Source organism: Dreissena polymorpha, chromosome 16 (genome assembly GCF_020536995.1).
Source record: "Dreissena polymorpha isolate Duluth1 chromosome 16, UMN_Dpol_1.0, whole genome shotgun sequence".
Lineage (NCBI taxonomy): Eukaryota > Metazoa > Mollusca > Bivalvia > Myida > Dreissenidae > Dreissena > Dreissena polymorpha.
This window is the reverse complement of record NC_068370.1, coordinates 3,219,503-3,247,418: the sequence shown is the minus strand read 5'-3', so window position 1 is coordinate 3,247,418 and position 27,916 is coordinate 3,219,503. Positions and strand designations below refer to the sequence as shown.

Genomic DNA, 27,916 nt, shown 5'->3' with positions numbered 1-27,916 from the left:
TCCTTTAAAAACAAGACCTTCATCATTAAGGCTTCCAACGGAGCTTAGGGGCATGGGTAGGTTTTAACCCTTTCATGCTGGGAAATTTGTCGTCTGCTAAAATGTTGTCTGCTGAATTTCTAAAACTAGCATTTTCTTCTATTTTTTTCAAAGAATACTATCAGAATAGCAAACAGTTTGGGTCCTGATGAGACGCCACGTTCTGTGGCATCTCATCTGGATCCAAACTGTTTGCAAAGGCCTTCAAAATTTGGTTCCAGCACTGAAAGATTTAATAAAGCCTTATGAACTTCATGCATTTGCAGAAAGTGTCGTCTCAGATTAGCAAAGGCTAATCAGGGACATCACGTTCTGCTTTTATGGCATTTTAGTTGAAAGGAAGATTCTTCCAAACAAAAATCAAAAGCTGAAAGTGTCTTCCCTGATTAGCATGTGAAGACTCCACAGGCTAATCAGGGACTACACTAAACACATATGCATTAAGCCCAGATCTCACAGGGTAGATTTTTAATAACCCTTTACTATTCAGATACCCAATTTGACGCGTTGTAGTCCCTTAGAAAATAAAAAATAAATTTAAGATGTTTCTTACCAGATTTGAGTTTTAAAAGCTTGATTCCCAACCCTAAGATACTGATGAGCAGCAAACAGTATAAAACCTGAACAGCCTTCAGGTACTTGCAAGTTTTTCTGGATTTATGCTGGTTGCATATAGCCTTTTACACTTTTTCTCTGAGGGGTAATAGGATAAAGACAAATAAATGCCTATTTGTGCTTGCATCTCCTGAAAGAAGCATGTTGGAGTGTTAAACAAATATTTTTTGCTTACTTTTTATTATATTTATTATTTTGCATTATATTAACCAAAACACATTATATAAGAAACCATTTGGATGGCTTGAACTTAATTTGTCATCTTGCGGCCCCAGCCCAACGAGGGTTTCATGGGTATATATCCATTCACATTCTGTATTTGTAAGAACAGTACACGCATGTCAGCTAGAAATACATGACATCTATATACTGATGTATTGTTTTCTCTTTTACCAGGTTTTCAACAAAGTTGAAAATCCTAGTTATTGGATTGATATATGACAGGTGGTTGGGTGGGTGAGGGCTGGTGATAGAGTCAAACAGATAATTTCTGGTCAATAACTTTAATTTGCATTTGCCAATCTTAATGAAACTTCAGAAATAGCAAGCTTGCTTGAAGACTGCACTTGGGATTTCCTTTAAAGGAAAAATGCAATAAAACAAAGCTAATCAAGTCAAGGTGAAGGTCAATGTTACTAAAAAAATGAATTGAAAGATGATCTAGCAAAATAGCTGAGTTTGGATAGAAATATTGCACTTCAAGTGTGTGCTTAAGAAGATTTAATGCAGATATAGCTTGGAAGTGCATTTGGGGTCATTTAGGTACAGTTTAAGGTCCTAGTTTCATTATAATAGAAAAACATCAAAAAGGTGGTTCCTGGTCAATAACAATAGTTTATTGACCACGCTTGAGGTCATTAGCTTCAATGGAGACTTAGCTGGGGGAACGTATTTGGGGCTAGTTGGGTCAAGGTAACTGTTACTAGAAATAGAAATAAGGGTTTCCACTCAATCATTTGAGTCGTGTTCTGAGAAAACTTGGCATAATGCAGACTGCACAGGCTAATCTGGGACGACACTTTACGCACATGCATTAAGCCCAGTTTTCTCAGAACGCGACTCATTTAGGTTTTGATTGAGGTATTGTGCTGTTTGTGCCTTGTAATAGCATTTTGGCACCAAAGGTTGATCAAGGTCAATGTAACTAAAAATAGATAAACTGGTTCCACTCAATAACTTTGTATCAAGATTTTGCTCAGACTTTCTATGTGCTGGTGAGTTACAGGAAGACCTAGCTTGGAACTACAAAATAAAGAAAAATAAGATCAATGTTGCAAACATGGTGTTTTGGCTTGGCCATGTTTATTTGTAATGTTTATTTCCTATAATACTGCTTACCTACATCGATCGTGCTAATTTGTCCTTGTGACTATACTTTTGTGTAATTTAAGCTGTTTGTTGAAAAACAGAGATGCATAAATATACATGTATTCATTAAAACTGAAACAAATGACAGCATTTGTAAAACTGTTTAAATACTTGGGATAAAGTGTGCAAATTTATTTTTCAGAATCTCTTTGTGTCGTAACATCGACAAAATCCCAACAACAGAGAATTTCATAGTCCAAGAGTACATGGACAAGCCATTATTGCTGGATGGTTACAAGTTTGATCTTCGTATCTATGTGCTTGTATCATCATGTGACCCCCTGCGGTTGTTCTTGTTTAATGATGGACTTGTACGAATGAGTACAGAGAAATACCTGCCACCTGCTGAAAATAACATTGTAGGTGTGATTTGCTGATATAATGAGTTATTAAGTTATGTGTAATATGTCTTATTTTGCAGTGTTTTAACTTAAAGTGTTTAAATTAAGAGAATGTTTTGTTTTTTTTGAATTTTTAAATTGGCCCTGAAAGAAACAACACAAGTTTCTGTCAAAAGTAAAGAGTGAATTGTAGGCTATTACATGATTCCTCATAGTTTCATTCAAATTTTTTCTATAAAAAAATGTGAATATTTTTTTTTTAATTTGTGACTTCAACTGTCACAGAATTCTTGTATATGGATTATACCTGAATGTGTTATACTAAAATTCAAATTCATTTTATCTTGAATAACAGGGATTAATGCATAACAACCCAATAAGCCTTTGCAGTCTGCATTGGCTAATCAGGGACGACACTTTGAGCCTAAACTGAATTTTTGCTAAAAAAGACTTTCGTCAAACGAAAAACAAAAGTGGAAAGTATGGGACAATACACACGTGCATGAAGCCCTGTTTTCCAATATTGAGGCTGATTATATCATTCTTCTGTTTCAGAGTCATCTTTATATGCATTTAACCAACTATTCTGTAAATAAACACAATGAATTCTACGAGAAAGGAACCTCGATGGATTCCGGTAGCAAGCGATCCATAAAATCACTCAATGAACACCTGCGCAGGAACGACTACGATGTCTCGTTGCTATGGAGAAACATTAGTGACATGATCGTAAAGACGATGATCGTGTCAGAGCCACATATCTTGCATGCGTACAGGATGTGCAGGCCTGGTGCCTCCCCTTGTAGTGACTCGGTGTGTTTTGAGGTGCTTGGTTTTGACGTTATGATTGACAGGAAAATGAGACCATGGCTTCTTGAGGTATTTTCACCCTTTTTTGTCACTTGTTCATTATTTCTTCACTTGTCAGATACTAATTTTGACCGATTTGTAGTCCCTTAAAAAATTAAATGAAAACCTTTTATGCCCCCGGATCGAATGATCAGGGGTATATTGTTTTTGGCCTGTTTGTCATTCTGTCACTCTGTCATTCTGTCCCAAAACTTTAACCTTGGTCATAACTATTGCAATATTGAAGATAGCAACATGATATTTGGCATGCATGTGTATCTCATGGAGCTGCACATTTTGAGTGGTGAAAGATCAAGGTCAAGGTCATCCTTCAAGGTCAAAGGTCAGATAAATGGCTTCAAAGCGGCGCAGTGAGGGGGTATTGTGTTTCTGACAAACACATCTCTTGGTTTTACTAGATTCAAGTTTAAGAGGTTTCATTCAAACCCTACTGATGAGCAGCAAACAGCATAAAATCTGAACAGCCTGCGAGTTACTCAGGTTTTATGCTGGTTGCATATAGCCATTTTCAATTTGCTTTCAAGTGGAAAAGGCTTATTTTAAAGTTTTGATGATTTCAAAAAGAAGATATCACACAATTGTTTATAACTTATAATATATGTGCATTATTTGTATAGGTATCTTGTCTTTGACAATACTTATTATCCTGCTCTTATTTTGTATCAAATATGCCACTTTAAATAACAAGATTACTACTAATACCGGGTACTTACACTAAAACACACTACCTGATAGCATAAAATAGATTGAATTGAATTTATCTTATTAAAGTCTCTATAATGCTCAAAATCAACGAAAATCTCGTTAAGTATTTCTTAAAATAAATTTACCTTAACAATCAGTGTTCCTTATAGCAATAGCCAAAATTTCAACGCCATGTGTGGTATGATTACATAGATTTTTGTAGATACATAATGATCGTTTTTAGCTCATCTATTTTTTTGAAAAAAAATTATGAGCTTATGTCATCACCTTGGCGTCGGCGTCTGCGTTGGCGTCTGCGTCGGCGTCGGCGTCGGGTTAAGTTTTGCGTTTAGGTCCACTTTTCTCAGAAAGTATCAATGCTATTGCATTCAAACTTGGTACACTTACTTACTATCATGAGGGGACTGGGCAGGCAAAGTTAGATAACTCTGGCGTGCATTTTGACTGAATTATGTGCCCTTTTTATACTTAGAAAATTGAAAATTTTGGTTAAGTTTTGCGTTTAGGTCCACTTTTTCAGAAAGTATCAATGCTATTGCATTCAAACTTGGTACACTTACTTACTATCATGAGGGGACTGGGCAGGCAAAGTTAGATTACTCTGGCGTGCATTTTGACAGAATTATGTGCCCTTTTTATACTTAGAAAATTGAAAATTTTGGTTAAGTTTTGTGTTTAGGTCCATTTTATTCCTTAAGTATCAAAGCTATTGCTTTCATACTTGCAACACTTACTAACTATCATAAGGGGACTGTGCAGGCAAAGTAATGTAACTCTGACTGGCATTTTGACAGAATTATGTGCCCTTTTTATACTTAGAAAATTGAAAATTTGGTTATGTTTTGTGTTTAGGTCCACTTTATTCCTACAGTATCAAAGCTATTGCTTTCATACTTGCAACACTTATTAACTATCGTAAGGGGACTGTGCAGGCACAGTTATGTAACTCTGACTGGCATTTGGACGGAATTATGGGCCTTTTATACTTAGAAAATTAAAAGTTTGGTTAAGTTTTGTGTTTTGGTCCACTTTACCCTTAAAGTATCATAGATATTGCTTTCATACTTGGAACACTCGCAAACTATCATAAGGTTACAGTAAAAGGACAAGTTGCATAACTCTGGATGTCATTTTTACGGAATTATGGCCCTTTTTTGACTTAGTAACTTTGAATATATGGTTAAATTTTGTGTTTCGATCCACTTTACTTCTTAAGTATCAAGGCTATTGCTTTCAAACTTCAAATGCTTTCATGCTATCATGAGGTTACTGTACCTGGCAAGTTGAATTTTACCTTGACCTTTGAATGACCTTGACTCTCAAGGTCAAATGATTAAATTTTGCTAAAATTGCCATAACTTCTTAATTTATGATTAGATTTGATTGATACTTTGACAAAACTACTCTTACCTGACATACCACAATAGACTCCACCCAAACCATCGCCCGTGCCCCCCCCCGAATCCCCCCCCCCCCGAATCCCCCCCCCTATTTTTTTTTTTTTTTTTTTTTTTTTTTAAGATCATCTCACAAATGACCACCACACCCTCACACTATATCCCCCCCCACCCCACCCCACCCCCTCCCCAATTTTTTTTTAAACGGTTAAAAAACTAAACTATTTATTTTGATTATTTTATGTTTGAAATACCGTCCAACCATCACACCCAAGAATCCCCCCCCACCCCCCTCCCCCACCCCCCCCCCCCCGATTTTTTTGTTTCCTTTTTTCGCATTTTTGGAAGATAATGTTATAAATGTCCACACCCCCACACAATGCACCCCTCTTCACTCCACCCCTCCCTCCTTTGTGATTGAAAATGAGAGTCCCTTCAGCTTTAAAAAGAAAATAGATGAGCGGTCTGCACCCGCAAGGCGGTGCTCTTGTTATTTATTTGTGGCCACAATTAATTGCTGCGAATATATCTATTCATACGACACATGAACACCATTTTAGTGTTCATGTGTCGTATGAATAGATATGCAAAACAATAATAAAAACGAGCATTTTGTATCTACAAACATCAATTTTACCAGACCACATCTGACATTGAAATTTCGGCAATTGCCATAAGGAACACTGATTTTTAATCTGTTATTTTTATTTTACGAACAATTGTACAAACTTTTCATTGATTTTGAATAGTAATGTTACTTTAATCAAGAAGTTAATTATGCATGAAACTTTCATATGTATTCTGCTGTAACAATTTTTATTTCAAATTTCAGATAAATCGATCCCCCAGTTTTGGAACTGATGAAAAGATTGACTTTGACATAAAGTCAGCCTTAATTGAGGATACACTTAGATTACTTAATATCAAGTAAGTTTGGAATATAAACTTGTTTCCAAAACATTTAGCTTTATCTTAGTGTACTCATTTGCATTTTACAGTGATCTTACTGCTTTTCAAAAGTAAATTTAATAAAAAATGTGCATGTTGTTGAATTTAAGCAATGATAAAAGCTCATGAAATGAAAAATATCAATTAAAGCGAAAAGTGACATCCCTGATAAGCCTGTGCAGACTGCACAGGCGAATCTAGGAGGACACTTTACACACTTGCATTAAACCCAGTTTTCCCGTGAGAGACTTGGTTGATTGCTCTCTGATTGCTCTCTGCTTGCTAGAATGAGTGACAAGAAGAAGAACATGAATGCTCAGAAAATGGAGGCCCAGAAGCGACTGTTCCGTCCGACCAAACGTGCGGGTGAGGACGTCAACATGTCAGAGTATGAGAGACAACGGGCGAGCATTGAGCGGCGCAAAGACGAACTGGTAAGCACATGTGGGGGCATTCAAATTTCAAGTTTTTTATTGGATCATGGGCATTGACTGTTTACATACAAGTTTACAAAATATAGTCCAAATGTATCTTTGGATACATTTCTGACATGATTGTTGTCTATTATGCAAAATTTTCTTCACCTCATCAGACGGGGGGTAGGGTACACAAATGTATTTCTGTTTGCTGATCACTGTCACTTTTGTCCAATTTTGGAAGTTTTCTGTGTCCTTCTATATTATTTTGTATTATTCTATATTATCTATGGCAATCTTTATTTTTCTTATCTTTACTTTTTTTCATAAAAATATTTTGGGAATGATGTGCCATCACTTTTTTTGATATTTTCTTTGTTTCAATATTTTTAGACTATGTTAGTGTTTCTGATTGCCAAAATCGCCATCGGCTATTGAAACTTTCAGCTGGCAATTAAAGTTTCAAATTTAAACAAAAATGGCGATTTTATCCCTATAAGTGTATCATTATTCCCTTTAATTAATGAGTATTTGGTACCTACTCGGTACCTGCCTTAACGGGTAATCGCCATAAACACTACACGGGGTAAGAGATTATCCACTGATAACAGATACCGTGACGTGTAGAGATGTGTTTATTTGCATACATGAAGTTTATTTAGATTAACAGCGTGATTGGTTTTGGTACTTAAATTTTGGTCTTAAATACTTGAATAGCTACTGATCTTTAAACATATTTCAAAAAGTGCAGCCAATAATTTTATCATGAAGGTTTCATGCTTTATTAAAAAACTGAAGACAAATGCTAGTAGACATAAGGTGTCAGGAAGGTGGAAAATTACTCCCAGGTCATTCTAAGAAAAGAACACTAAATACTTGACCCTTTCAGAAAGAACTTCTACAGAGAGTGAAGAAGGCAGGTGTAAGAGAGGAATACGAGAACCGGAATAGGGGGCGCTTCATCCGCATCTTCCCAACGGATGACAAGGCGCGCCAGGAACGCTACATTCACCTCCTGGAGACTGCCTTCACGACCTTCATGGCTGGAAGGGCGCCCTCTATGCATAAAGAGATACAGCTTTCGTATAATAACAAATTGAAGGTACACACAATAATATTGAGCCCCAATCTGGGAAAAAGGGGCATAATGCATGTACATGAAGTGTTGTCCCAGATTAACCTGGGCGGTCCACACAGGCTCATCAAAGACAACACATTCTGCTTTAATGGTATTATTCAGTTAAAGAGAAAATCCAGTTAAGATTGATAGTGTTGTCAATGATAAGCCTGTGTGGACTGCACAGGCTAATCATGGACAACACTTTATGCTCAAGCCATTTTCCCAGATTGTGCTCATATATAAAATGAGGCTTGTCATATGCAAAACTGGGATTAAGGCAAGTGCTAAAAAGTAAAGAGATAAACCTTTTCTGCGTAAGTAATTCCTACCTATAGTCGATTTATGCCTAAAAGAGATTCCTTAAAGGGGCATATTAATTGATCTTTCCTATAAACAAACAGATGCTATTCTTGTTGAGTGTGTTGTCCTGGATTAGCTGGCTGCACCGGATAATTAAGAGCGAAACTTTACCCGGAAAGATTAATTTCAGTTGTCCTCCCAAGTTGCCTTATGCAAAGTAGTCCATTCATTTTATAATGAGCATTATGTATAAATCAAAAGTTGAAGTAACGTTCTGAATTAAATAATGAGTATTATGTGAACAAATATCTGTAAAGGTGATTTATTTTTCTAACATGTTTTATGTGAATCTGTATAATTCCAATTTAAAAGTACTTCACACATATTTCATAGACTTGTACATGTATAATAAGACATGAGAGGTATTGACAATAAAGACAATACCAGTTTGTGAAAAAAAAGACTCCTCTCATTCTATCAGGAGTCTGACATTCTGGACATGATAGCTGAATGTGAGGTAGACGAACAACAGGGTCGCATGGCCTTGATAGACGGCAAGAGAGGACCGGCAAGGGGGCCCAAGGTGTGTGGAGCCTGAAGCCTTCAAAACACTGATACATGAATATTTAGTGTTACTAATATATATGGCCGTGCTCTGTGATAAAATGGTTTAATGCATATTCAAAAAGTGTTGTCCCAGATTAGCCTGTGCAGTCTGCACAGGCTAATCAGGGACAACACTTTCTGCCTAAACTAGATTTAAGATCTTTAAACAGAAAATATCATAAAAGCGGAGAGTGTCGTCCCTGATTGGCCTGTGTGGACTGCACTGCCTAATCTGGGACGACACTTTACCCACATGCATTAAGCCCCCTTTTCACAGAACACATCTGATATATTAGTATGTAGTTTAAATTATATGTATGCATATGTAGTTTTATATGAATAGTATGAATGTAGTTTATATAATTAGGTAGTTAAAACTCTTACAGTATTTATATCCATTCATTAGAAATTTCACCAACATGGTGTACATATTTTTATGCATGAAAAGATTAACTTGTCTATGTGTTATATTCACATGTGATGATTATAAAGGTTTAAATCAAATATGTTGTAAGAATCTATAGAAAGGTTACTTTATTCTTTAAATATTGCATGAAATGCTGTAATATATTTCTTGTTCTTATAAACACTGATGATCCAAAAAAATTTGGGGCTAATTAAGTGATTCACAATTTTCCCCACAGCCCCTTGTGAGCATGCCATCTTCAGATGTTGTGCCCAGTACGGACAAGGAAGATGAAGACATGGAGGAAATGAGTGAATCCATCAGTCCACCGGGTTCCCCCTACAGAAACGCAATAGTTAACAGGTCTGTGAGTGAACACTCTGGATGTAGGTCACAGATTTATTCAAGTCACTTGTTCCACTGTCTGCAAGTCACATTTCACCACTAGCTACATGTCACTTCTTTACCCCAAGGTACAAGTCAAATATCCACCAATAAATATTATTTGCTTGTTATCACTGGATATTAGTAATTGCAAGACCCTCTACTAGTCAGTTGTTTACCCCAAGCTACATGTACAAAGCCCTTTTTACAACACGTCCCTTGTTAACCACTGGCTTCAAGATACTTGTTGTCCCCTACCGGTTTCACCTGTGGGGACTTATGGTTTGCACTCTGTGTGTCCGTGAGTTCATCACACTTTTCTGGATCCTGCGATAACTTTAAAAGTTCTTAATATTTTTTTCATGAAACTTTAAACATTGATAGATGGCAATGTGGACATTATGCACGTCATTTCATTTTTTTTCCTACGTCAAAAATTCTGGTTGCTATGGCAACAAATACAAAAAAAATAATCTGACAATGGTGGAGTCGGTAGGGGAAATATATTGCTTGGCAATGGTCTTGTTTGCACTTATTTAGTCAAACGTCAACCTCTTGTCTTGTAAACCCCTAGCTACAAGTCCCTCTTTATTTCATGTCACCTGTTTTTCCACTGGCTTCAAAGCACCATTTAACTCCAAGCTTCAAGTCCCTCTTCACTTTTTACCCCTATGTAAAATTCTCTCTACCACAAGTCAGTTGCTTACCCCAACCTACCAGTCCCTATACTGTAAGTCTTTTGCTGTCTCCAATCTGTAAGTTTCTATTTTCTAGCTACATGCCCCTCTTTACTAAAAGTTACTTGTTTACCTTATGCCAGAACTCACTCTTGGACTAGTAACTTAATAACACTTTGCTGCTAGTCAGTCTTGGCCATAATACAGAGTCAATGCCATAATTAGAGATCAAAGGTCTTAATAAAGCACTGATTGTCTCATTTGTTCAACTGATTTGTGTCAAAACAGTATGTGAGGGTCCTTCACTTATTTCCCTGGTAACAATTGGTTAGTATGCATAATAGTGTTAAACACTTGCTTTAAGTCAATATAATTGGTTAAGTATTTAACAAGTCACTGTTGACCTTTTATTAAGATTCGCTTGTTACCATTTATTAGAGATCAAAGGTCTTAATAAAGCACTGATTGTCTCATTTGTTCAACTGATTTGTGTCAAAACAGTATGTGAGGGTCCTTCACTTATTTCCCTGGTAACAATTGGTTAGTATGCATAATAGTGTTAAACACTTGCTTTAAGTCAATAATTGGTTAAGTATTTAACAAGTCACTGTTGACCTTTCATTAAGATTCACTTGTTACCATTTATTAGAGTTACTTCAGTAATCTTACTAGATTAAACACACATTGCTTTATATGATGTACCGGTATTTATAGCTTGCCAATTGTAACCTGATACTAAAAAACTCAATTACCGGTAGCATTAATTACACCCTTGATATATACGACATTTATTTATACTAGGTTTTGTTTTTGTATTTTGTGTTTCTTAAGGTAAATAACCCGAGGTAAGGGTGATAATCTATGATACACTTAAACCAATTCATATATAATAATCTATAATACACTTAAACCAATTCATATATAATAATCTATAATACACTTAAACCAATTCATATATAATAATCTATAATACACTTAAACCAATTCATATATAATAATCTATAATACACTTAAACCAATTCATATATAATAATCTATAATACACTTAAACCAATTCATATATAATAATCTATAATACACTTAAACCAATTCATATATAAAAACTACATTATTCATCCTAATGGTACTTGAAAATATTCAGGCATAATTTGGTTTCAGGTAAATCTTGGCAACCTATACTGAAAGTTACTTGCTTTACATGTCACCTTATCACTTGTTTATCAATGGCTACAACTACATAAACCTTTGTTAATTTATTGTATTTAGGTCTAGACCAGGATCAGTCAACAGTCGAGTTAGCAACCGTACAGGCAGTGTGTTGTCAAGGCCAAACTCTGGGGTCAACCAAGGTCAAGGTCAACTTGGAAGGCCTGTTAGCGGAACGGCTGGACCTGGATCAAGGTCGCGTCAGGCTGGAGGTCAAAAGTTCACACACATTCACAAGTCAAATGTGGTGAGTTACTTTTTAACATTTCAACAACAGTTATTCAACAAATTAGGCATACCAAATAGCTTTATGATTAATTTAAATCTTAGTCATGTATATTTTAGAAAATCAAGTTGGATTGGCTGCAGCTTGCCAAATACTGAAAGCTCAGGAATATTTCAAGGTTGAAGTGTGAAATTGTTGTAGCGTCTTCACATTTCTTGATAAGATACAATTGTTTTGCGTTGAAACATTGACTTAAAGTTTGTATATTAGATAGAAATTATTATCTTCATTGAAAATAATTGGTCACAAATCATAAATTTCACTTTATTAAATTCATTATTAAATATATTATTTCTAATCATTAAGACAGTTTCATCGATTCTGTTAAATGGAAATACATCTACCAAGCTAGTCACTGTCCAAGTTTTGATGACTTGTGTTGTTTGGTTTCAGGATGATTCATTTCTAACCAACATCATCAGAGAACGGGAGGATGAACTGACAAAGCGCACCCTGCAGGCCTTGAATGACATGAGGATAAAATTTCCCGGAAAATCAGACCAAGAAGCCGACATAATCCTGGATAAGGTATTGACTACAGTCCAACCCCTCTTAAGCAGCCAGTCAAGGGAAACAGCCAAATTGGCTGCTTAAGCGGGGTGGCCTCTTAAGAGGGGTTAGAGGGGGTTGGGTCATAGGTAGTCTGGAGTTGATGAGTGGCCAACTGTTCAATTGTTGTATAAACAAAATGGTAAATATGTGTACATGTACTAAACAATGTATAGACTTAAAATAATTTTATTTCTTTCTTAAAAAAAAAAAGTTTCTAAAATCAGCTATAAAACAACATTATAATTAAAAAAAAATTATATTCATCCTTCTAATCATCATCAATATCATCATCATCATAATCAAGTCAATGAAAAATAACGTACCAATGCCTGGCTAAGTCTTTATTTTTCAGTCAGCATTTCGCTGAAACATGACTGGCATGTATGAGCCAAAAAGAATCATTCTCATGATTCATTGTTTACACCATGCGCGTTGTATGGCCTCAATGCACTTAAGATGGAAACAGTTGTGAATCAGTTATGCGTGAATAACTCCCGTGTCACTATCAATCGATAATTTAATTGGTTAATTGCAGTTTTATGGCTTTGTAATACCTACCGCACGAATTGGTCCCGACAGTGATCTCCTCCACGATAAAATCGTGGCAAGTTACTCAAGAGACTGATAATAGCAACCCGGTGTAATCCTCCTGGTAATCGGGCTTTTCATGCATAATATTAAAAATATCAAAATTAATATTGAAATCTTTGTAAATATAAAACAAATATAAATGTTTTGTTTAATTCCCAAATGAGAATAATAATTTGTAATCCAAAACACACTCTCGATTGTTTTATGTTAACGAGACGTTTACAAATTCTAGCATAAAAAGTCCTCATGTATTTCCTTTGTCCCGACAAAAGTGCGCGAAAATTATGCACCAATGTACAATATCACGCCATAACCATGGAAAGCTATAGATTTTTGGATAAACTTTGTAGCACAGAGAACATGTAGATCAGTTGATTTCGGTTAAAAGTTTTGTTGTTCTTTTTAACTATTAATTAGCTGATAATTGTCATAAATGTGTGCTTGAAATAGTATGATTCAACAGCTACAAATAGTACATTTTAAATTAAGAATCTCTTTCCCAGTTATAATAGGCGATATTCGCATGTGCAGAAACAAAAAGATCAAACGGTCGCATCTTGCTTTTAACCCGATAATCCGCCGCTAATTAATTGCAATTTGCAAACTGGCTGTCAAAATGTTTATCACACATCACGCTTCAGTACTACACAGCCGAATCCGCAGACTTGGATGATACAGTTTTCCCTTTATGGCCATCGTGTTACCATTAGAACACTGAAAATTATATTTTTAGTCAAATCTTCATTATTTAGAACACAAGTTTTTATGATTTCTCTTACAAGATTGAATTTGTTTCTGTTATTCAAAAACAAATCAGCCAGGGAATAAGGCAGTTTTCATTAAATGTCTTAAGTGCAACCTTCTTTACACTAGATAGGAGTCACTTTTGAGACAAATCTTCAGGAAATCTTCTCAGAACATTATTTTGTTCTAATGATTGCAAAAACAGTTCTGGCCTACTGAAAAAAGTGGCCATTAAGGTGTGAAGCAGTTTTCCTTCTATTGCTACATGTATAGAAACGCAGTCTTGATGAAACTTTGTTAAAATGTTTATATTGACAATATCTGATCTGGATCACGTGCATCCAAAAACAAGGTCACCAGGTCCAATATTTGAAATACCTAGTTACCACCTTTAAGACCACAATGTTCACTCAATCTTAACGTAACATGGTCAGAATGTTTGATTTGGCAATATCTAGGCTGATTTCTAATCTGGGTCAATGGTGTTCAAAAACTGTATCACCCTATCAAATCTTTTAAAAGCCTTGTTTTCGCTCTAGAGGCCACATTTTAAACCCAATCTTGACAAAACTAAAAATGTTATTTTGACAAATCTAGGTAAAAATTTGAATCTGGATCACATTTGCCTCACAACTAGGTCACAAGGTCAAGTCATAGAAAAACATTACAAACACTCTAGAGACAACATTTTTTGCAGAATAATGATGAAACTTGGTCAGCATGTTTATCTTTACAATATCAAGGCCATCTTTGACTCAGGATCATATGGGGTAAAATTCTAGATCACTTGGTGTACTGTGACCTCAAGGTAAAAAAAGGGCTTTAGGGCCATCATGGCCCCCTTGTTTTACTTTAGAAGCCATAGACAATAATGTGAGTCGTGTTCTGAGAAAACTGGGCATAATGCATGTGCGTAAAGTATCGTCCCAGATTAGCCTGTGCAGTCTGCACAGGCTAATCAGGGACGACACATTCTGCCTAAATTGGATTTTTGCTAAGAAGAGACTTCATATAAACGAAAAATTTCATACAAGCGGAAAGTGTTGTCCCTGATTAGCCTGTGTGGACTGCACAGGCTAATCTGGGACGACACTTTATGGACATGCATTATGCCCAGTTTTCTCAGAACACGACTCATGTAATTGTCTAATTCTTGTGTCACTTTTAGGATTTTGAACAGGTAGGGTATTATGTGAATGTTGAAGTACACATTTATTTACATGCGTGACATCTAAGTCAGTAACATTTTACTGATTATTAGTTTATGATTAACCTTTTCTCTGGTTTGTAGGGAAATATTGGTGATTTTAATCTGGTCTTTCACATTTTCAAACAATGAAAAATAACAGTGAAACTGGCTCAAACTGTCACACTTGAATTGCCTTAATGTTTAATTTATATTTAAGAGAAGTATAATGACTGTGACCAGTTTTGGCTGAATTATGGCCCATTGGTTTTTTTGTAGGATAGATAGTGCCTTTGTTTGTGTCCAAACATGTCTTTTGGATACATCAGTGTCTTTTACAGTGATACAGGCATTTCTAGTTAGAAAATTCACTTGTGATTAGAAGAATTTTACATTTTGAGAACAGTTGGATGGGTTATATTGACAGTGCTAATAAAAAGTTGATAATTGTTTAAAATCTGTTCCAGACTATAACTATGGTATACTAAGTGTTTGTAACGAAGTAACTGTGTTCTGGTTGTATTCATTATACTAAAATAAAGTGTGGAATAATGAAAAACAAAACATAACAAATGAACAGACAATTCCATAATACAAACAATTGGATTGCTCATGAATGACTTGTTTGAGCAGATAATCAGCTATGGCCCATTACCAGTAATGGCCTTGATAATATGCAATTTAAAATAGAAACAGCACTGATTATGTTTGTAACATCCAAACCAATTATAGAGTGGATCCTTAATAGAAATGAGTTTATTTAACATAGAAACGTTCAGAGCTAATATTTGTGTTTAGTTAATAAGATTCTAATGGCCAGTGTAGTTGAGTTATGTATTATTGGTAGACTAGTGTCATAGGGAATAGAGTAGAGCTATCCTCGAGTGCCCACTTCTGCCTAACATGTATTGTTAACCCTTTAGCCAGTGACTCGCAGGCTGTTTTGGTTTTATGCTGGTTGCAAAAGCCATTGTCACTTTGCTTCTGATGGGGAAATGGTTAATGAGCAAATGTAGGTAACCAATTGTCAAACTTGAATTTGAAACGTTTTTATGAGAATATATGTACTCACCCATCTTTCTCTCATTCATGACATTATTATAACCAATTTCATTTAATTGTGTAGTTGTTTTTTCAATTGTATTCAAACCATCTAGTTATTTATGCTGATTTCAGTTAATTGCACACCAAAAATGCAGTATTTCTCAGTTAATTTTAGATATTTATATTATGGGACATAGTTAGCCAGCATTTTCTCACTTATCCATGGATTCAGTTATCAAATGATCAGTTAAGATTCATACATGTAGATTCCATGCATGGTAATTGTTTTGAACCTCTTCTTCAGTTATATGAGAACTGGAAGTTTCACAAACCCAGGATCGCCTCTTACTGGCTTGTGAAACTGGACTCCATCAAGAGGAGAAAGGTACAGTATAGTTCTTCCAAGAACCTCGTTCTGAGAAAACCGGGCTTAATTCATGTGCGTAGAGTGTCGTCATAGATTTGTCTGTGCAGTCTGCACAGACTAATCAGGGACGATACTTTTCACCTACACTGGATTTTGGTTTAGAAGAGACCATCAAACGAAAAATACCATAAACACTCATCTGGGCAACACTTCACGCACATGCATTAAGCCCTGTTATCCCAGAATGAGGCTTATATCATAAGGTACATGGATTTATCATCAACTCTCGGCCAATATTAATTTACTGATAATGCAAGCCATGTGACAAATTAATCTAACCAAGAAACATTCTTTGCCTAGGATTAACAAATAACATAACTCATAGACATTTTTTTAAGATTTGATAATAGTTAATAAAATTGATTGATAATTCATATACAAGTATGTGAAGAAATTGGACATTTATATAGGCCGCGCTCTGTGAAAAGGGGGTTTAATGCATGTATGTAAAGTGTCATCACAGATTAGCCTGTGCAGTCCGCACAGGCTTATCAGGGTCGTCACTTTCTGCTTTTATTATATTTTCAAAGAAAGTCTCTTCTTAGAAAAAATCCAGTTAAGGCGGACTGCAAAGTCTAATCTGGGACGACACTTTCTGCATATGCATTAAATCCCCTTTTCACAGAGCACGGCCCATAGATTACTTTAATGGCATCTATCTTATGTTGCCTTTCCTTTCTACTAGTCAAAGGCTGACAAGGTCAGCATTATGAATACTTTGCTTGATGTTAGGAGTATATCCCTTCAGTTTATTGCATGACATGCACTTGTATTCCATGATATTAGCACGGTTTTCTAGGGTTATAAACTTACATTTTGACTATTCGATTGTTGTCCACATTTTTCATCCCCCGCCATAGGCAGAGGAATAAAGTTTTGACGTTGTCCTTCCATCCCTCCTTCTGTCCATTCTTGCGTCCTTCAGGAACACTTGTGTTGTGAGCCATATCTTTGAACTGCTTCTTTAGATTTCATTGAAACTTTATATGAGTACATATATGGATAAGTGAATGATGCATGCCAAATGCTGTTGCAAACCATTTGCAAATAAAGGAGTTATGACCCTTTTTGTATTGCAAATCAGCACACTTTTATGTCTTGAGCCACATCTCAGAACTGCTTGGACAGATTTCATTGAAACTTGGTATGAGTGTATAATAGGATGATGCATGTCAAATTGCAACACAAGCCATTTGTCTATAAGGGAGTTATGGCCCCTTTTCACATGAAAATACCCTTTTAATATAAGATTCTGCTGTCTTGAGCTGTATCTCCTAAAACATATGAGTCACAGCCATTCAGTTGTTTTCAATCATCTGAGGCTGAGTCACATGCAAGTCCCATAACCTTAGAGGCAAGGTCAAGGTCAAACATTGAAGTCAAAGATAACAAAATGATGAATTATTTATAATTTAGCTGTTACTTCATTATGCATCAAAGGATTCTGTAATGACTTTGTACACTTGTTCTCCTTCATCTGGCTGTGGGTCACTGAGGTAAAACTCAGGTCTATTGGATGAAGGTCAATGTCAGACTCTGAGGTCAAATGTTACAAATTTTGATTAAATATGTCCTAATTTAGAAGGAGTCTAACTAACATACATCAAGGGCTTTGCACCCATCCATAAACAATATGTATTTTGCGGGGATCTAAATGAAATGAATTTGCTTTTTATGCCCCCCTTCGAAGAAGAGGGGGTATATTGCTTTGCTCATGTCGGTCTGTCGGTCGGTCTGTCAAGTCTGTCGGTCGGTCCGTCCACCAGGTGGTTGTCAGACGATAACTCAAGAACGCTTAGGCCTAGGATCATGAAACTTCATAGGTACATTGATCATGACTCACAGATGACCCCTATTGATTTTGAGGTCACTAGGTCAAAGGTCAAGGTCACTGTGACCCGAAATAGTAAAATGGTTTCCGGATGATAATTCAAGAACGCTTATGCCTAGGATCATGAAACTTCATAGGTAGATTGATCATGACTAGCAGATGACCCCTATTGATTTTCAGGTCACTAGGTCAAAGGTCAAGGTCACAGTGACCCGAAATAGTAAAATGGTTTCCGGATGATAATTCAAGAACCCTTTTGCCTAGGATCATGAAACTTGATAGGTAGATTGATCATGACTAGCAGATGACCCCTATTGATTTTCAGGTCACTAGGTCAAAGGTCAAGGTCACGGTGACCCGAAATAGTAAAATGGTTTCCGGATGATAACTCAAGAACGCTTATGCCTAGGATCATGAAACTTGATAGGTACATTGATCATAACTGGCAGTTGACCCGTAATGATTTTCTGGTCACTAGGTCAAAGGTCAAGGTCACAGTGACCCGAAATAGTAAAATCGTTTCCTGATGATAACTCAGGAAAGCTTATGGCTAGGATCATGAAACTTCATAGGTACATTGATCATGACTCGCAGATGACCCCTATTGATTTTCAGGTCACTAGGTCAAAGGTCAAGGTCACAGTGACAAAAAACATATTTACAAAATGGCTGTCACTACAACTTAGAGCCCATATGGGGGGCATGCATGTTTTACAAACAGCCCTTGTTCTGTCTTACTTCCAATATAGAGGACAAAGGAGTTTTCTCAGGAAATGCTTATTTATATCCCTATACTCTGCAGGTGATAGACATAGTTCGGTCAAATGTGCGTGCGGTCCTACAGCGTACCTGGCGTGTACCGGATGTGGATAACCTGCCAATCTATCGTGTGTTCAGCCGAGTGTTCAACCGTCTGCTCTGGAGTCATGGCCAGGGATTGTGGAACTGCTTTGCCACTTCAGGGTGAGTTTGCATACGTTATAAGGTGGCGGAGAATCATCTATGTCTGTTATTGTCAGTTTGTTTTGCTTTCATGGAATATTTGGTTTTCAAAAATTCTCTTCTTAAAGGAAATCTAGTTAAGGGGGAAATTGTCATCCCTGATATGCCTGTTCCGACTGCATATGCTTATCTGGGACGACCCTTAAGGCACTTGCATTAAGCCCTTTTTTCCCAGACTGAAGTTCATTGGCATACTGGTAGTGAACTCTGGATTCTGAGTGCAAAGTTTATTTTGAGTTAAAGTTGTTTATTAATGAAAACCATCCAACAATAAATACACATGCCCAGAAAATACTAACCAACGAGCTCTGATGTAAATGAAATTTTGAGATTTTAAAGTATAATTTTCAAGAATACTTATATCACTTTTGTATTTCAGAAACTCTGCCAGCTGGGAGACGATATTCAGCAAGAGTACCGACGCTATTGATGAGAATGAGCTCAACTGCTGCCGTCGTATCGTACAGCTGTGTAAGGACTGCCTGCTGATCGTCTACCAGTTTGCTGCCGAGGCCAAGACTGCCTCACAGGGCGGGACAGAGAGAGACATAGATCCACCACCTACTCAGAGGTATGACTGATGTCAGTCGACCAAATTTGAGTATAAATGAGCCTTCCGGTGCTTAATGCATCTGCAAAAAGTTTTGTCCCAGATTAGCCAGTGCAGTCGGAACAGGCTAATCAGGTACTTAACTTTCTGCCTAAACTGTTTTTTTGCTAAGAAATGACATCCTTTAATCGAAAAATAAACTTTAAGCGGAAAGTGTAGTCCCAAATTAACATGACACTTTAAGCACATGCATTAAACCCTATTTTCCCCTAAGCAAGGCTGAAATAAATTTGAAGAATTTATATGGGTGTGTAGACAACAGAAAATGTCTTTCGGTATCATAACCTTGTCCAGCATAGATGTATTTTCAAATAACATGTCACAATGTATAAATGACAGGCATGGCGTGACATGTAAGAACCAGGTCTTAAGATCCAATTTTGGACCCTGAATATGATTAGTATAATATTTCCTCTTCTTGGACTTCTGGATTTTAGTAAAAATCTACTGGCTTTTGTCTTGGTGCTTCTTGTATAGAGGGTTTCTGAGAATATTCAGGGGCCAACCACACATTTTTGGGTGCCATAGATTTACTTGCTCCTGCTTATCTAAATCCCTGCGACAATGATGTACTTGCTGTTTCAGAAGTGACAGTAAGCTGTCGCTGGTACCTCCAAACACTCAGACAATGAGCCAACGATACAGCAAGCTTTACGCACGCACCGAGGCCCTGTCCTGATGGCAGCAGGTGTCACCGAAACCTACGTGCAATCATATGTGAACAATGCGCTGCAAAAATAGCCAACACCTCTAGGCTTAATTTTTATTCTTGCTTTGACTTTTGTTGCTCTATTTTGTTTACAGTTTTGAAAGGTTGTGGCATGTGAAATAGTGAATATCTCTAGGCAAAATTCATGTTCCACTTTACTTAGTTTTGCTGTAGTTTGTTCACAATTTGTGAGGATATGGCAGATATAATGGTAAATATTTGTAGGCCAATTTATTTAGAGAGTGCTTTGACCTCAAAGGTCAAGGTGACAATGGCATTTAACAGAAAATTTGATTCCACACAATAAATTGTGAACCCTTTGACGTAGAATCATGCAAATTAGGGAAGTGGTTACTTGTGTATATAGTAAGATGCCTATTTTAATTGAGGTCATTCAGTCAAAGGTCAAGGGGCTTGATCCATGAAGTTGGTTTCCGCTCACTATCTAGGTGAGGCTTAGGATCACATAAATTAGTATGCTGGTAAGTTTTGGCAAAGCATGACCCCTAATGATTCAAAAGAAGGGACCCAAGGTAAATATCACAGGAAATACTTTGCTGCAAGTTTTGTGGCATAAATGATTGAGCAAACACCTCTTGTTGATATTTTATTGATGTGAAGGTGATTTATACCTTGAATAAAATGAATAAGAAGAATAAGACTTATTGCTAAGTATTTATACAGATTAATAGATCATGTTTTATTAAAGGTGTACTTATTATTGTCAAAATTTAGTTTTGTTTATTAAACGGTTATTATTATTGCTACACAATTATTTTATAAAATGTCCTGTCATATAAATGTGTTGTATTTATTAGTTTGATTGAACCATTTTATTAGCTCATCTATTTTTTGAAAAAAAATTATGAGCTGTTGTCATCACCTTGGCGTCGGCGTCTGGTTAAGTTTTGCGTTTAGGTACACTTTTCTCATAAAGTATCAATGCTATTGCATTCAAACTTGGTACACTTACTTACTATCATGAGGGGACTGGGCGGGCAAAGTAAGATAATTCTGGCTTGCATTTTGACAGAATTATGTGCCCTTTTTATACTTAGAAATTTGAAAATTTTGGTTAAGTTTTGTGTTTAGGTCCATTTTATTCCTTAAGTATCAAAGCTATTGCTTTCATACTTGCAACACTTACTAACTATCATAAGGGGACTGTGCAGGCAAAGTTATGTAACTCTGACTGGCATTTTGACAGAATAATGTGCCCTTTTAATACTTAGAAAATTGAAAATTTGGTTAAGTTTTGTGTTTAGGTCCACTTTTTTCAGAAAGTATCAAAGCCATTGCTTTCATACTTGCAACACTTACTAACTATCGTAAGGGGACTGTGCAGGCAAAGTTATGTAACTCTGACTGGCATTTTGAGGGAATTATGTGCCCTTTTTATACTAAAAAAATGAAAATTTGGTTAAGTTTTGTGTTTAGGTCCACTTTTTTTCCTAAAGTATCAAAGCCATTGCTTTCATACTTGCAACACTTACTAACTGTCGTAAGGGGACTGTGCAGGCAAAGTTATGTAACTCTGACTGGCATTTTGACAGAATTATGGGCCCTTTATACTTTAAAATTTGGTTAAGTTTTGTGTTTTGGTCCACTTTACCCTTAAAGTATCATAGATATTGCTTTCATACTTGGAACACTCGCAAACTATCAGAAGGGAACAGTAAAGGACAAGTTGCATAACTCTGGTTGTCATTTTTAGGGAATTGTGGCCCTTTTTTGACTTAGTAACTTTGAATATATGGTTACATTTTTTGTGTTTAGATCCACTTTACTTCTAAAGTATCAAGGCTATTGCTTTTAAACCTTAAATACTTTCATGCTATCATGAGGGTACTGTACCTGGCAAGTTGAATTTTACCTTGACCTTTGAATGACCTTGACTCTCAAGGTCAAATTATTAAATTTTGCTAAAATTGCCATATCTTCTTTATTTATGATTAGATTCGATTGATACTTTGACAAAACAACTCTTACCTGACATACCACAATTGACTCCGTCCAAACCATCCCCCCCCCCCCCCGAACCCCCCCTCAATCCCCAATTATTTTATTTTTTAATTAAAGACCACCACACCCTCACACTATACCCCCCCACCCCCACCCCAAAAAAATAATTTTTATGCCCCCAGTAGGGTGGCATATAGCAGTTGAACTGTCCGTCAGTATGTCAGTCAGTCTGTCTGTCAGTCAGAAAAAAACTTTAACATTGGCCATAACTTTTTCAATTTTTAATATAGCAACTTGATATTTGGCATGCATGTGTATCTCATGAAGCTGCACATTTTGAGTGGTGAAAAGTCAAGGTCAAGGTCATCCTTCAAGGTCAAATGTCAAATTTATGGTGTCTGTCTGTCTGAAAACTTAAACATTGGCCATAACTTTTTCAATATTGAAGTTAATGATATTTGGCATGCATGTGTATCTCATGGAGCTGAACATTTTGAGTGGTGAAAGGTAAAGGTGAATTTCATCCTTCAAGGTCAAATGTCATATATATGGCGTCTGTCCGTCCGAAAACTTTAACATTGGCCATAACTTTTTAAATATTGAAGAATATAAGCAACTTGATATTTGGCATGCATTTGTATCTCATGAAGCTGCACATTTTGAGTGGTGGAAGTTCAAGGCCAAGGTCATCCTTCAAGGTAAAAAAAAATTAATAATTCAAAGCGGCCTTTTCGTGAAGCTGCACATTTTTAGTGGTGGAAGTTCAAGGTCATCCTTCAAGGTAAAGGTTATCCTTCAAGGTCAAAGGTCAAAAAACTAAAAAAAAATTTCAAAGCGGCATTATCATGAAGCTGCACATTTTGAGTGGTGGAAGTTCAAGGTCAATGTCATTCTTCAAGGTCAAGGTCATCCTTCAAGGTCAAAGGTCAAAAATAATAATTCAAAGCAGCGTTATCATGAAGCTGCACATTTTGAGTGGTGTAGGTTCAAGGTCAAGGTCATTCTTCAAGGTCAAGGTCATCATTCTAGGTCAAAGGTCAAACAAAATTTTAAAAAAATCAAAGCGGTGTTAACAGGAAGCTGCACATTTTGAGTGGTGGAAGTTCAAGGTCATCCTTCAAGGTAAAAAAAATAAAAAAATTCAAAGCTGCACTCTCATGAAGCTGCACATTTTGAGAAGTGGAAGTTCAAGGTCAAGGTCGTCCTCCAAGGTCAAAGGTCAAAAAAAACAACAAAGCAGAGTTCTCATGAAGCTGCACATTTTGAGTGGATGAAGTTCAAGGTCATTCTTCAAGGTCAAGGTCATGGTTCAAGGTCAAAGAAATAATAATTTCAAAGCGGCGTTATCATGAAGCTGCACATTTTGAGTGGTGGAAGCTCAAGGTCATCCTTCAAGGTCAAAGGTAAAAAAAAAAATATTTCAAAGCGGCCTTCTCAGAAAAGCTGCACATTTTGAGTGGTGGAAGTTCAAGGTCAAGGTCATCCTTCAAGGTCAAATGTAAAAAAATAATAATAAAAATTTCAAAGCGGCACAATAGGGGGCATTGTGTTTCTTACAAACACATCACTTGTTTTTTTCAAACATGGTTAAAACACAAATATTTATTTTTATTATTTTATTTTTGAAATACCGTCCAACCATCCCACACAAGAATCCCCCCCCCCCCCCAATTTTTTTTTTTTGCGTTTTTGGAAGATAATGTAATAAATGACCACACCCCCACACTATACACCCCTCTCCACTCCACACCTCCCTCCTTTGTGATTGAAATTGAGATAGGTCCCTACACCTTTAAAAAGAAAAATAGATGAGCGGTCTGCACCCGCAAGGCAATGCTCTTGTTTATATTTGCACGATTAATATTTTAAGTACAGTTACTTGTTTTAAATCACTGAATATTACTGTTAGTTTCTGAAGAGTTCAATACATATCATTTTTTTTTGTTTTGGAACAGAGTTACTTTTTAACAAAATATACATAAATTTAAAATTATATATAAGTGTCCTTTATTACAACTTAAAATATTGTATATTGGAAATGTTTAAATATGAATATATGATACATATTGTACACATAATTAAATTCTATGTCGTTGAAAAATGTGCTATAATCTGTTATAGGGAATAGTTTAAATGTTGCATTTTATATTGTTTGTTTTACAAAAATCTTTTACACTTTGAAGTCCCTCAGCTAGTGGCTGTGTTTTAGTTTTGTATGAACTGATCATTGTATTTTAAAATGTTTATCAACCCTCTTTATGTAATGGTTATCCATGAATGTTTTTCTTCTGCATATTATGTTTAGCTTACCTGAGCAGAAAGTGATTCTAGTGAGCTATTGTGTCACCTGTGTCATCAACATTTAGCTCGTTTCTGTACCAGAAGCCACTTTTTTTATCTGATCGCGATGAAACATACTCAGAATGTTTATTTAGACAAACTTTGGGTCACATGCTTCCATAAACTAGGTCACTAGGTCAAATCTTAGAAAACCTTTATAATCACTTTAGGGGCCACATGTATGACTCAATCTTAATGAATCTTGGTCAGAATGTTTATCTTGACAGTATAAAGGCGGAGTTTGAATAGGGTCATGTGAATAAAAACAACAAGGCCAGGAGGTCAAGTCTTAGAAATATCATGTTATCACTGTAGAGGGCACATGTATAGCTCAATCTTAATGATACTTGCTTATGTTGACTAAATCTCGGCCAAGTTTGAATTTATGTCAAAACTATTTAAAAACTAGTTTGCCATGTCATATGTAAAAAAACTCATTATAAATCTAGAAGCTGCATTTATGACAAAATCTTGATGGAACTTGGCAAGAATTTTTATCTTGAAATATCTAGGCCAAATTTGAATCTGGGTCATGCCTGTCCGAAAACTAGGTCAAGAGGCCACATGTATGACTCAGTCTTTATTAAATTTAGTTAGAATGTTATTTTTGACATATGTAGACACTGTTTGAATCTGGGTCATGTGTGTCCAAAAACTAGGTAACCATGCCAATATTTGAAGCTTGGTTTACCTTGAACTCGGATGAGTGCTACTATTAGCTTTTAATATGCATTATTTATTCAACAGATTTTATGTTACCAATGGCTTAAACCTTTTTATTGATGTTAACTGGGCTTGTTTAAAAGTGGAAAAGTTGCAACTACATGACTATATTTGTTTGTTATATTAGATGATCCCAAATTATATAGTAGTGGTTATAGTTTCAGCTCACCTTGGATAGAATTGACTGTGATATGTATTGGCTCAACTTCATTCAAGTGGCCTTGGTAGATATAATAGTCTGTGTACCAGACTTTTATTTTAGGATTTCAAAACCAACCATAAGCCTTCTTATGTGCCTAATGTTGAAACTTTGGTAGACCTTTTGTCCAATAATGTCACTACCCACATTCAATGGTGCCACAAAGGGTCAAGAAAGCTGGGCAGAATCAGATTTATTACACAAACATAACAAAAAAAGATCAAATCAATATTTTGGCCCTCTTGGTTATTATTTCTCCATGAAAATATCACTTAACAATTATTTCATATTGCTCAAAGATTCAGTAATTTACCATCATCTAAATAAACAAATATTGCTGTATTTTTTCATTGAAACTTTTTATGGAAACTATCACTTAATGTACATTTATATTCTTTAATGAGCCTTCAAAACGCTGGTCACTTGAATATAACCAAAGGTAGCTGTGGTTAGATACGAACAATAATGTCCATCACTGTGTTGTGTTATATATGATCTCATGTTGTCATACACTTGCAGAAAAAAAATCAGTTTATTATCACATAAACTCTACTTTTTTAACAGTGTCTAGTAAACATTTCACAATTGCAGCATTTGTACACATCTAATTATTGTAGTGGAAAATTTGTTTAAACAGTATCACTTTTGTTATTGTTTTCTTACGCAGAAACTTAAGATCCTCTTGTAATCTAAAAATATAGTAAACCAACTTTTTTTATGCCATAATTGAAAAAGTGATCCTTCTATTTTTTCCTGATGCAAAAAAAAGATTATCTTTAGCTATAAAGTAAACAAATATATGCCGCATCTTAATTATACTATGCCTCTTGGATAATATATTGTATTATCCGTTAAGTTAGTGTGTTATACATGGTTTATTTTATAATATTTACCTATATTGTTTGTCTGTGATAATACATTGTTATCATATATACATATTTTTCACATTTTAATCTTGTAATGTATAGTATGTTTGAGTTGTGTATTTATTGTCAGTTCTTGTAAGAAATCCATCATTGTATGAATACTTTTTATTTATATATCACTATTTTTATTATTTCTTAATTGATCTTGTTGAGTCTCTCAAAATATGTAGTTGCTTTACTATTGTTCAATAAATTTGCTTATTAAACAAGTCTTATCAACATTTTTAATATACACAAGTTTAAAATCACGAATTTGGCTGGGTACAGTCACATCCTACCACTACCCAAGATTCAAACAACCAAATATGACATGCAATCACAGTGCCTGGCAATCATGGTGCCCAGCAATCATGGTGCCCGGCAATCATGGTGCATGGCAATCATCAGGTGCCCAGCAATCATGGTGCCTGCAATTATGGTGCCTGTGTGATAATGTGGTTCTACTACATGGTCATACCTTGAAGATCCACCAAGACACACTTATACATATCTTAATGTAGGCGAGTAAAACACGAACATGCACAGCTTCATTTCATGAGGAACAATTAACACATTTTTTAATATTGCACATTAAAAGTTTCAAGACAACTTATCCTGACAAATTTGCATCTAAAGATGGACAAACAGACATCCATGGTGATTCTAGTATACTTCCTCTGTACTAAGCACTGGCGGGGGCGGGGGGGGGGGGGGGGGGGGTATAATAACTTTGAATAACAATAACAACAGGTTTGGCAATTTAGTAAAATTCTTTATCTTATTGTCTGCAAATCATATAAAGCAATTAGTCAGACCTATTACAAAAACAATTACGATCTAATTACAAGGGCATGATTTACACATTATAGAATACAGTCATCACTGATTGGAACACATGGTCAAGATAATTGTTTATATATAAAAAATGATTTACCCTAGCAAGATGAAAATTGTAAGTAACAGCTAACATGGCATTTTTTTTTAGCTTTTTTAGAAATATTGAACTGTAACACAACAGTTTGCTCAGCTTTTCAATTAACTTGAAGATACGTAATTTGTTTATGCTGCTCCCAAACTCTGGAACTCACATCAAACATTTGAGGTTCTTTAACACTGAATTCATTCAAAAAGGCACTGAAAACACAACTCTTCCTCCAATCTTATGCAATATAAGCAGTGGTTTATTCAATTCATTATATAAAATCTCATTCATCATGAACTTGAATTAACCCTTTTAAAGGAAGCATAATTATTCCTTTGAGGGTTTGTGGACTCGTGGTAATGGTATCCTGACGTTACCCTTGTCTCAATCAGCATGAACTTAAATTTACCCTTTTAAAGGAAGCATAATTATTCCTTTGGGGGTTTATGGACTCGTGGTTATGGTATCCTGACGTGACCCTTGTC

General features: G+C 35.8%; 1 protein-coding gene and 1 long non-coding RNA gene across 3 annotated transcripts in view; both read left to right on the top strand.

Annotated features, from left to right (window-relative positions):
- The window catches only part of LOC127862170 (tubulin polyglutamylase TTLL7-like), a 38,917-nt gene extending 17,842 nt beyond the window's left edge, over window positions 1-21,075 (top strand). For both annotated transcript variants that reach the window (XM_052401169.1, XM_052401170.1), the window contains exons 8-20: window positions 2,165-2,381; window positions 2,919-3,242; window positions 6,168-6,262; window positions 6,570-6,717; window positions 7,589-7,801; window positions 8,601-8,702; window positions 9,370-9,494; window positions 11,459-11,645; window positions 12,078-12,212; window positions 16,106-16,186; window positions 18,862-19,022; window positions 19,441-19,632; window positions 20,257-21,075. In XM_052401169.1, the coding sequence (XP_052257129.1) occupies window positions 2,165-2,381; window positions 2,919-3,242; window positions 6,168-6,262; window positions 6,570-6,717; window positions 7,589-7,801; window positions 8,601-8,702; window positions 9,370-9,494; window positions 11,459-11,645; window positions 12,078-12,212; window positions 16,106-16,186; window positions 18,862-19,022; window positions 19,441-19,632; window positions 20,257-20,350 (2,074 nt within the window). In that variant the 3' untranslated portion in view covers window positions 20,351-21,075. The remainder of the gene's footprint in view (window positions 1-2,164; window positions 2,382-2,918; window positions 3,243-6,167; window positions 6,263-6,569; window positions 6,718-7,588; window positions 7,802-8,600; window positions 8,703-9,369; window positions 9,495-11,458; window positions 11,646-12,077; window positions 12,213-16,105; window positions 16,187-18,861; window positions 19,023-19,440; window positions 19,633-20,256) is intronic.
- A 9-nt stretch (window positions 21,076-21,084) lies between these two features.
- Window positions 21,085-26,749, top strand: LOC127862172 (uncharacterized). The gene is made up of 2 exons (XR_008040475.1): window positions 21,085-23,637; window positions 23,739-26,749. It is a non-coding gene; the product is annotated as an uncharacterized LOC127862172 (long non-coding RNA).
- The last annotated feature ends 1,167 nt before the right edge of the window (window positions 26,750-27,916 follow it).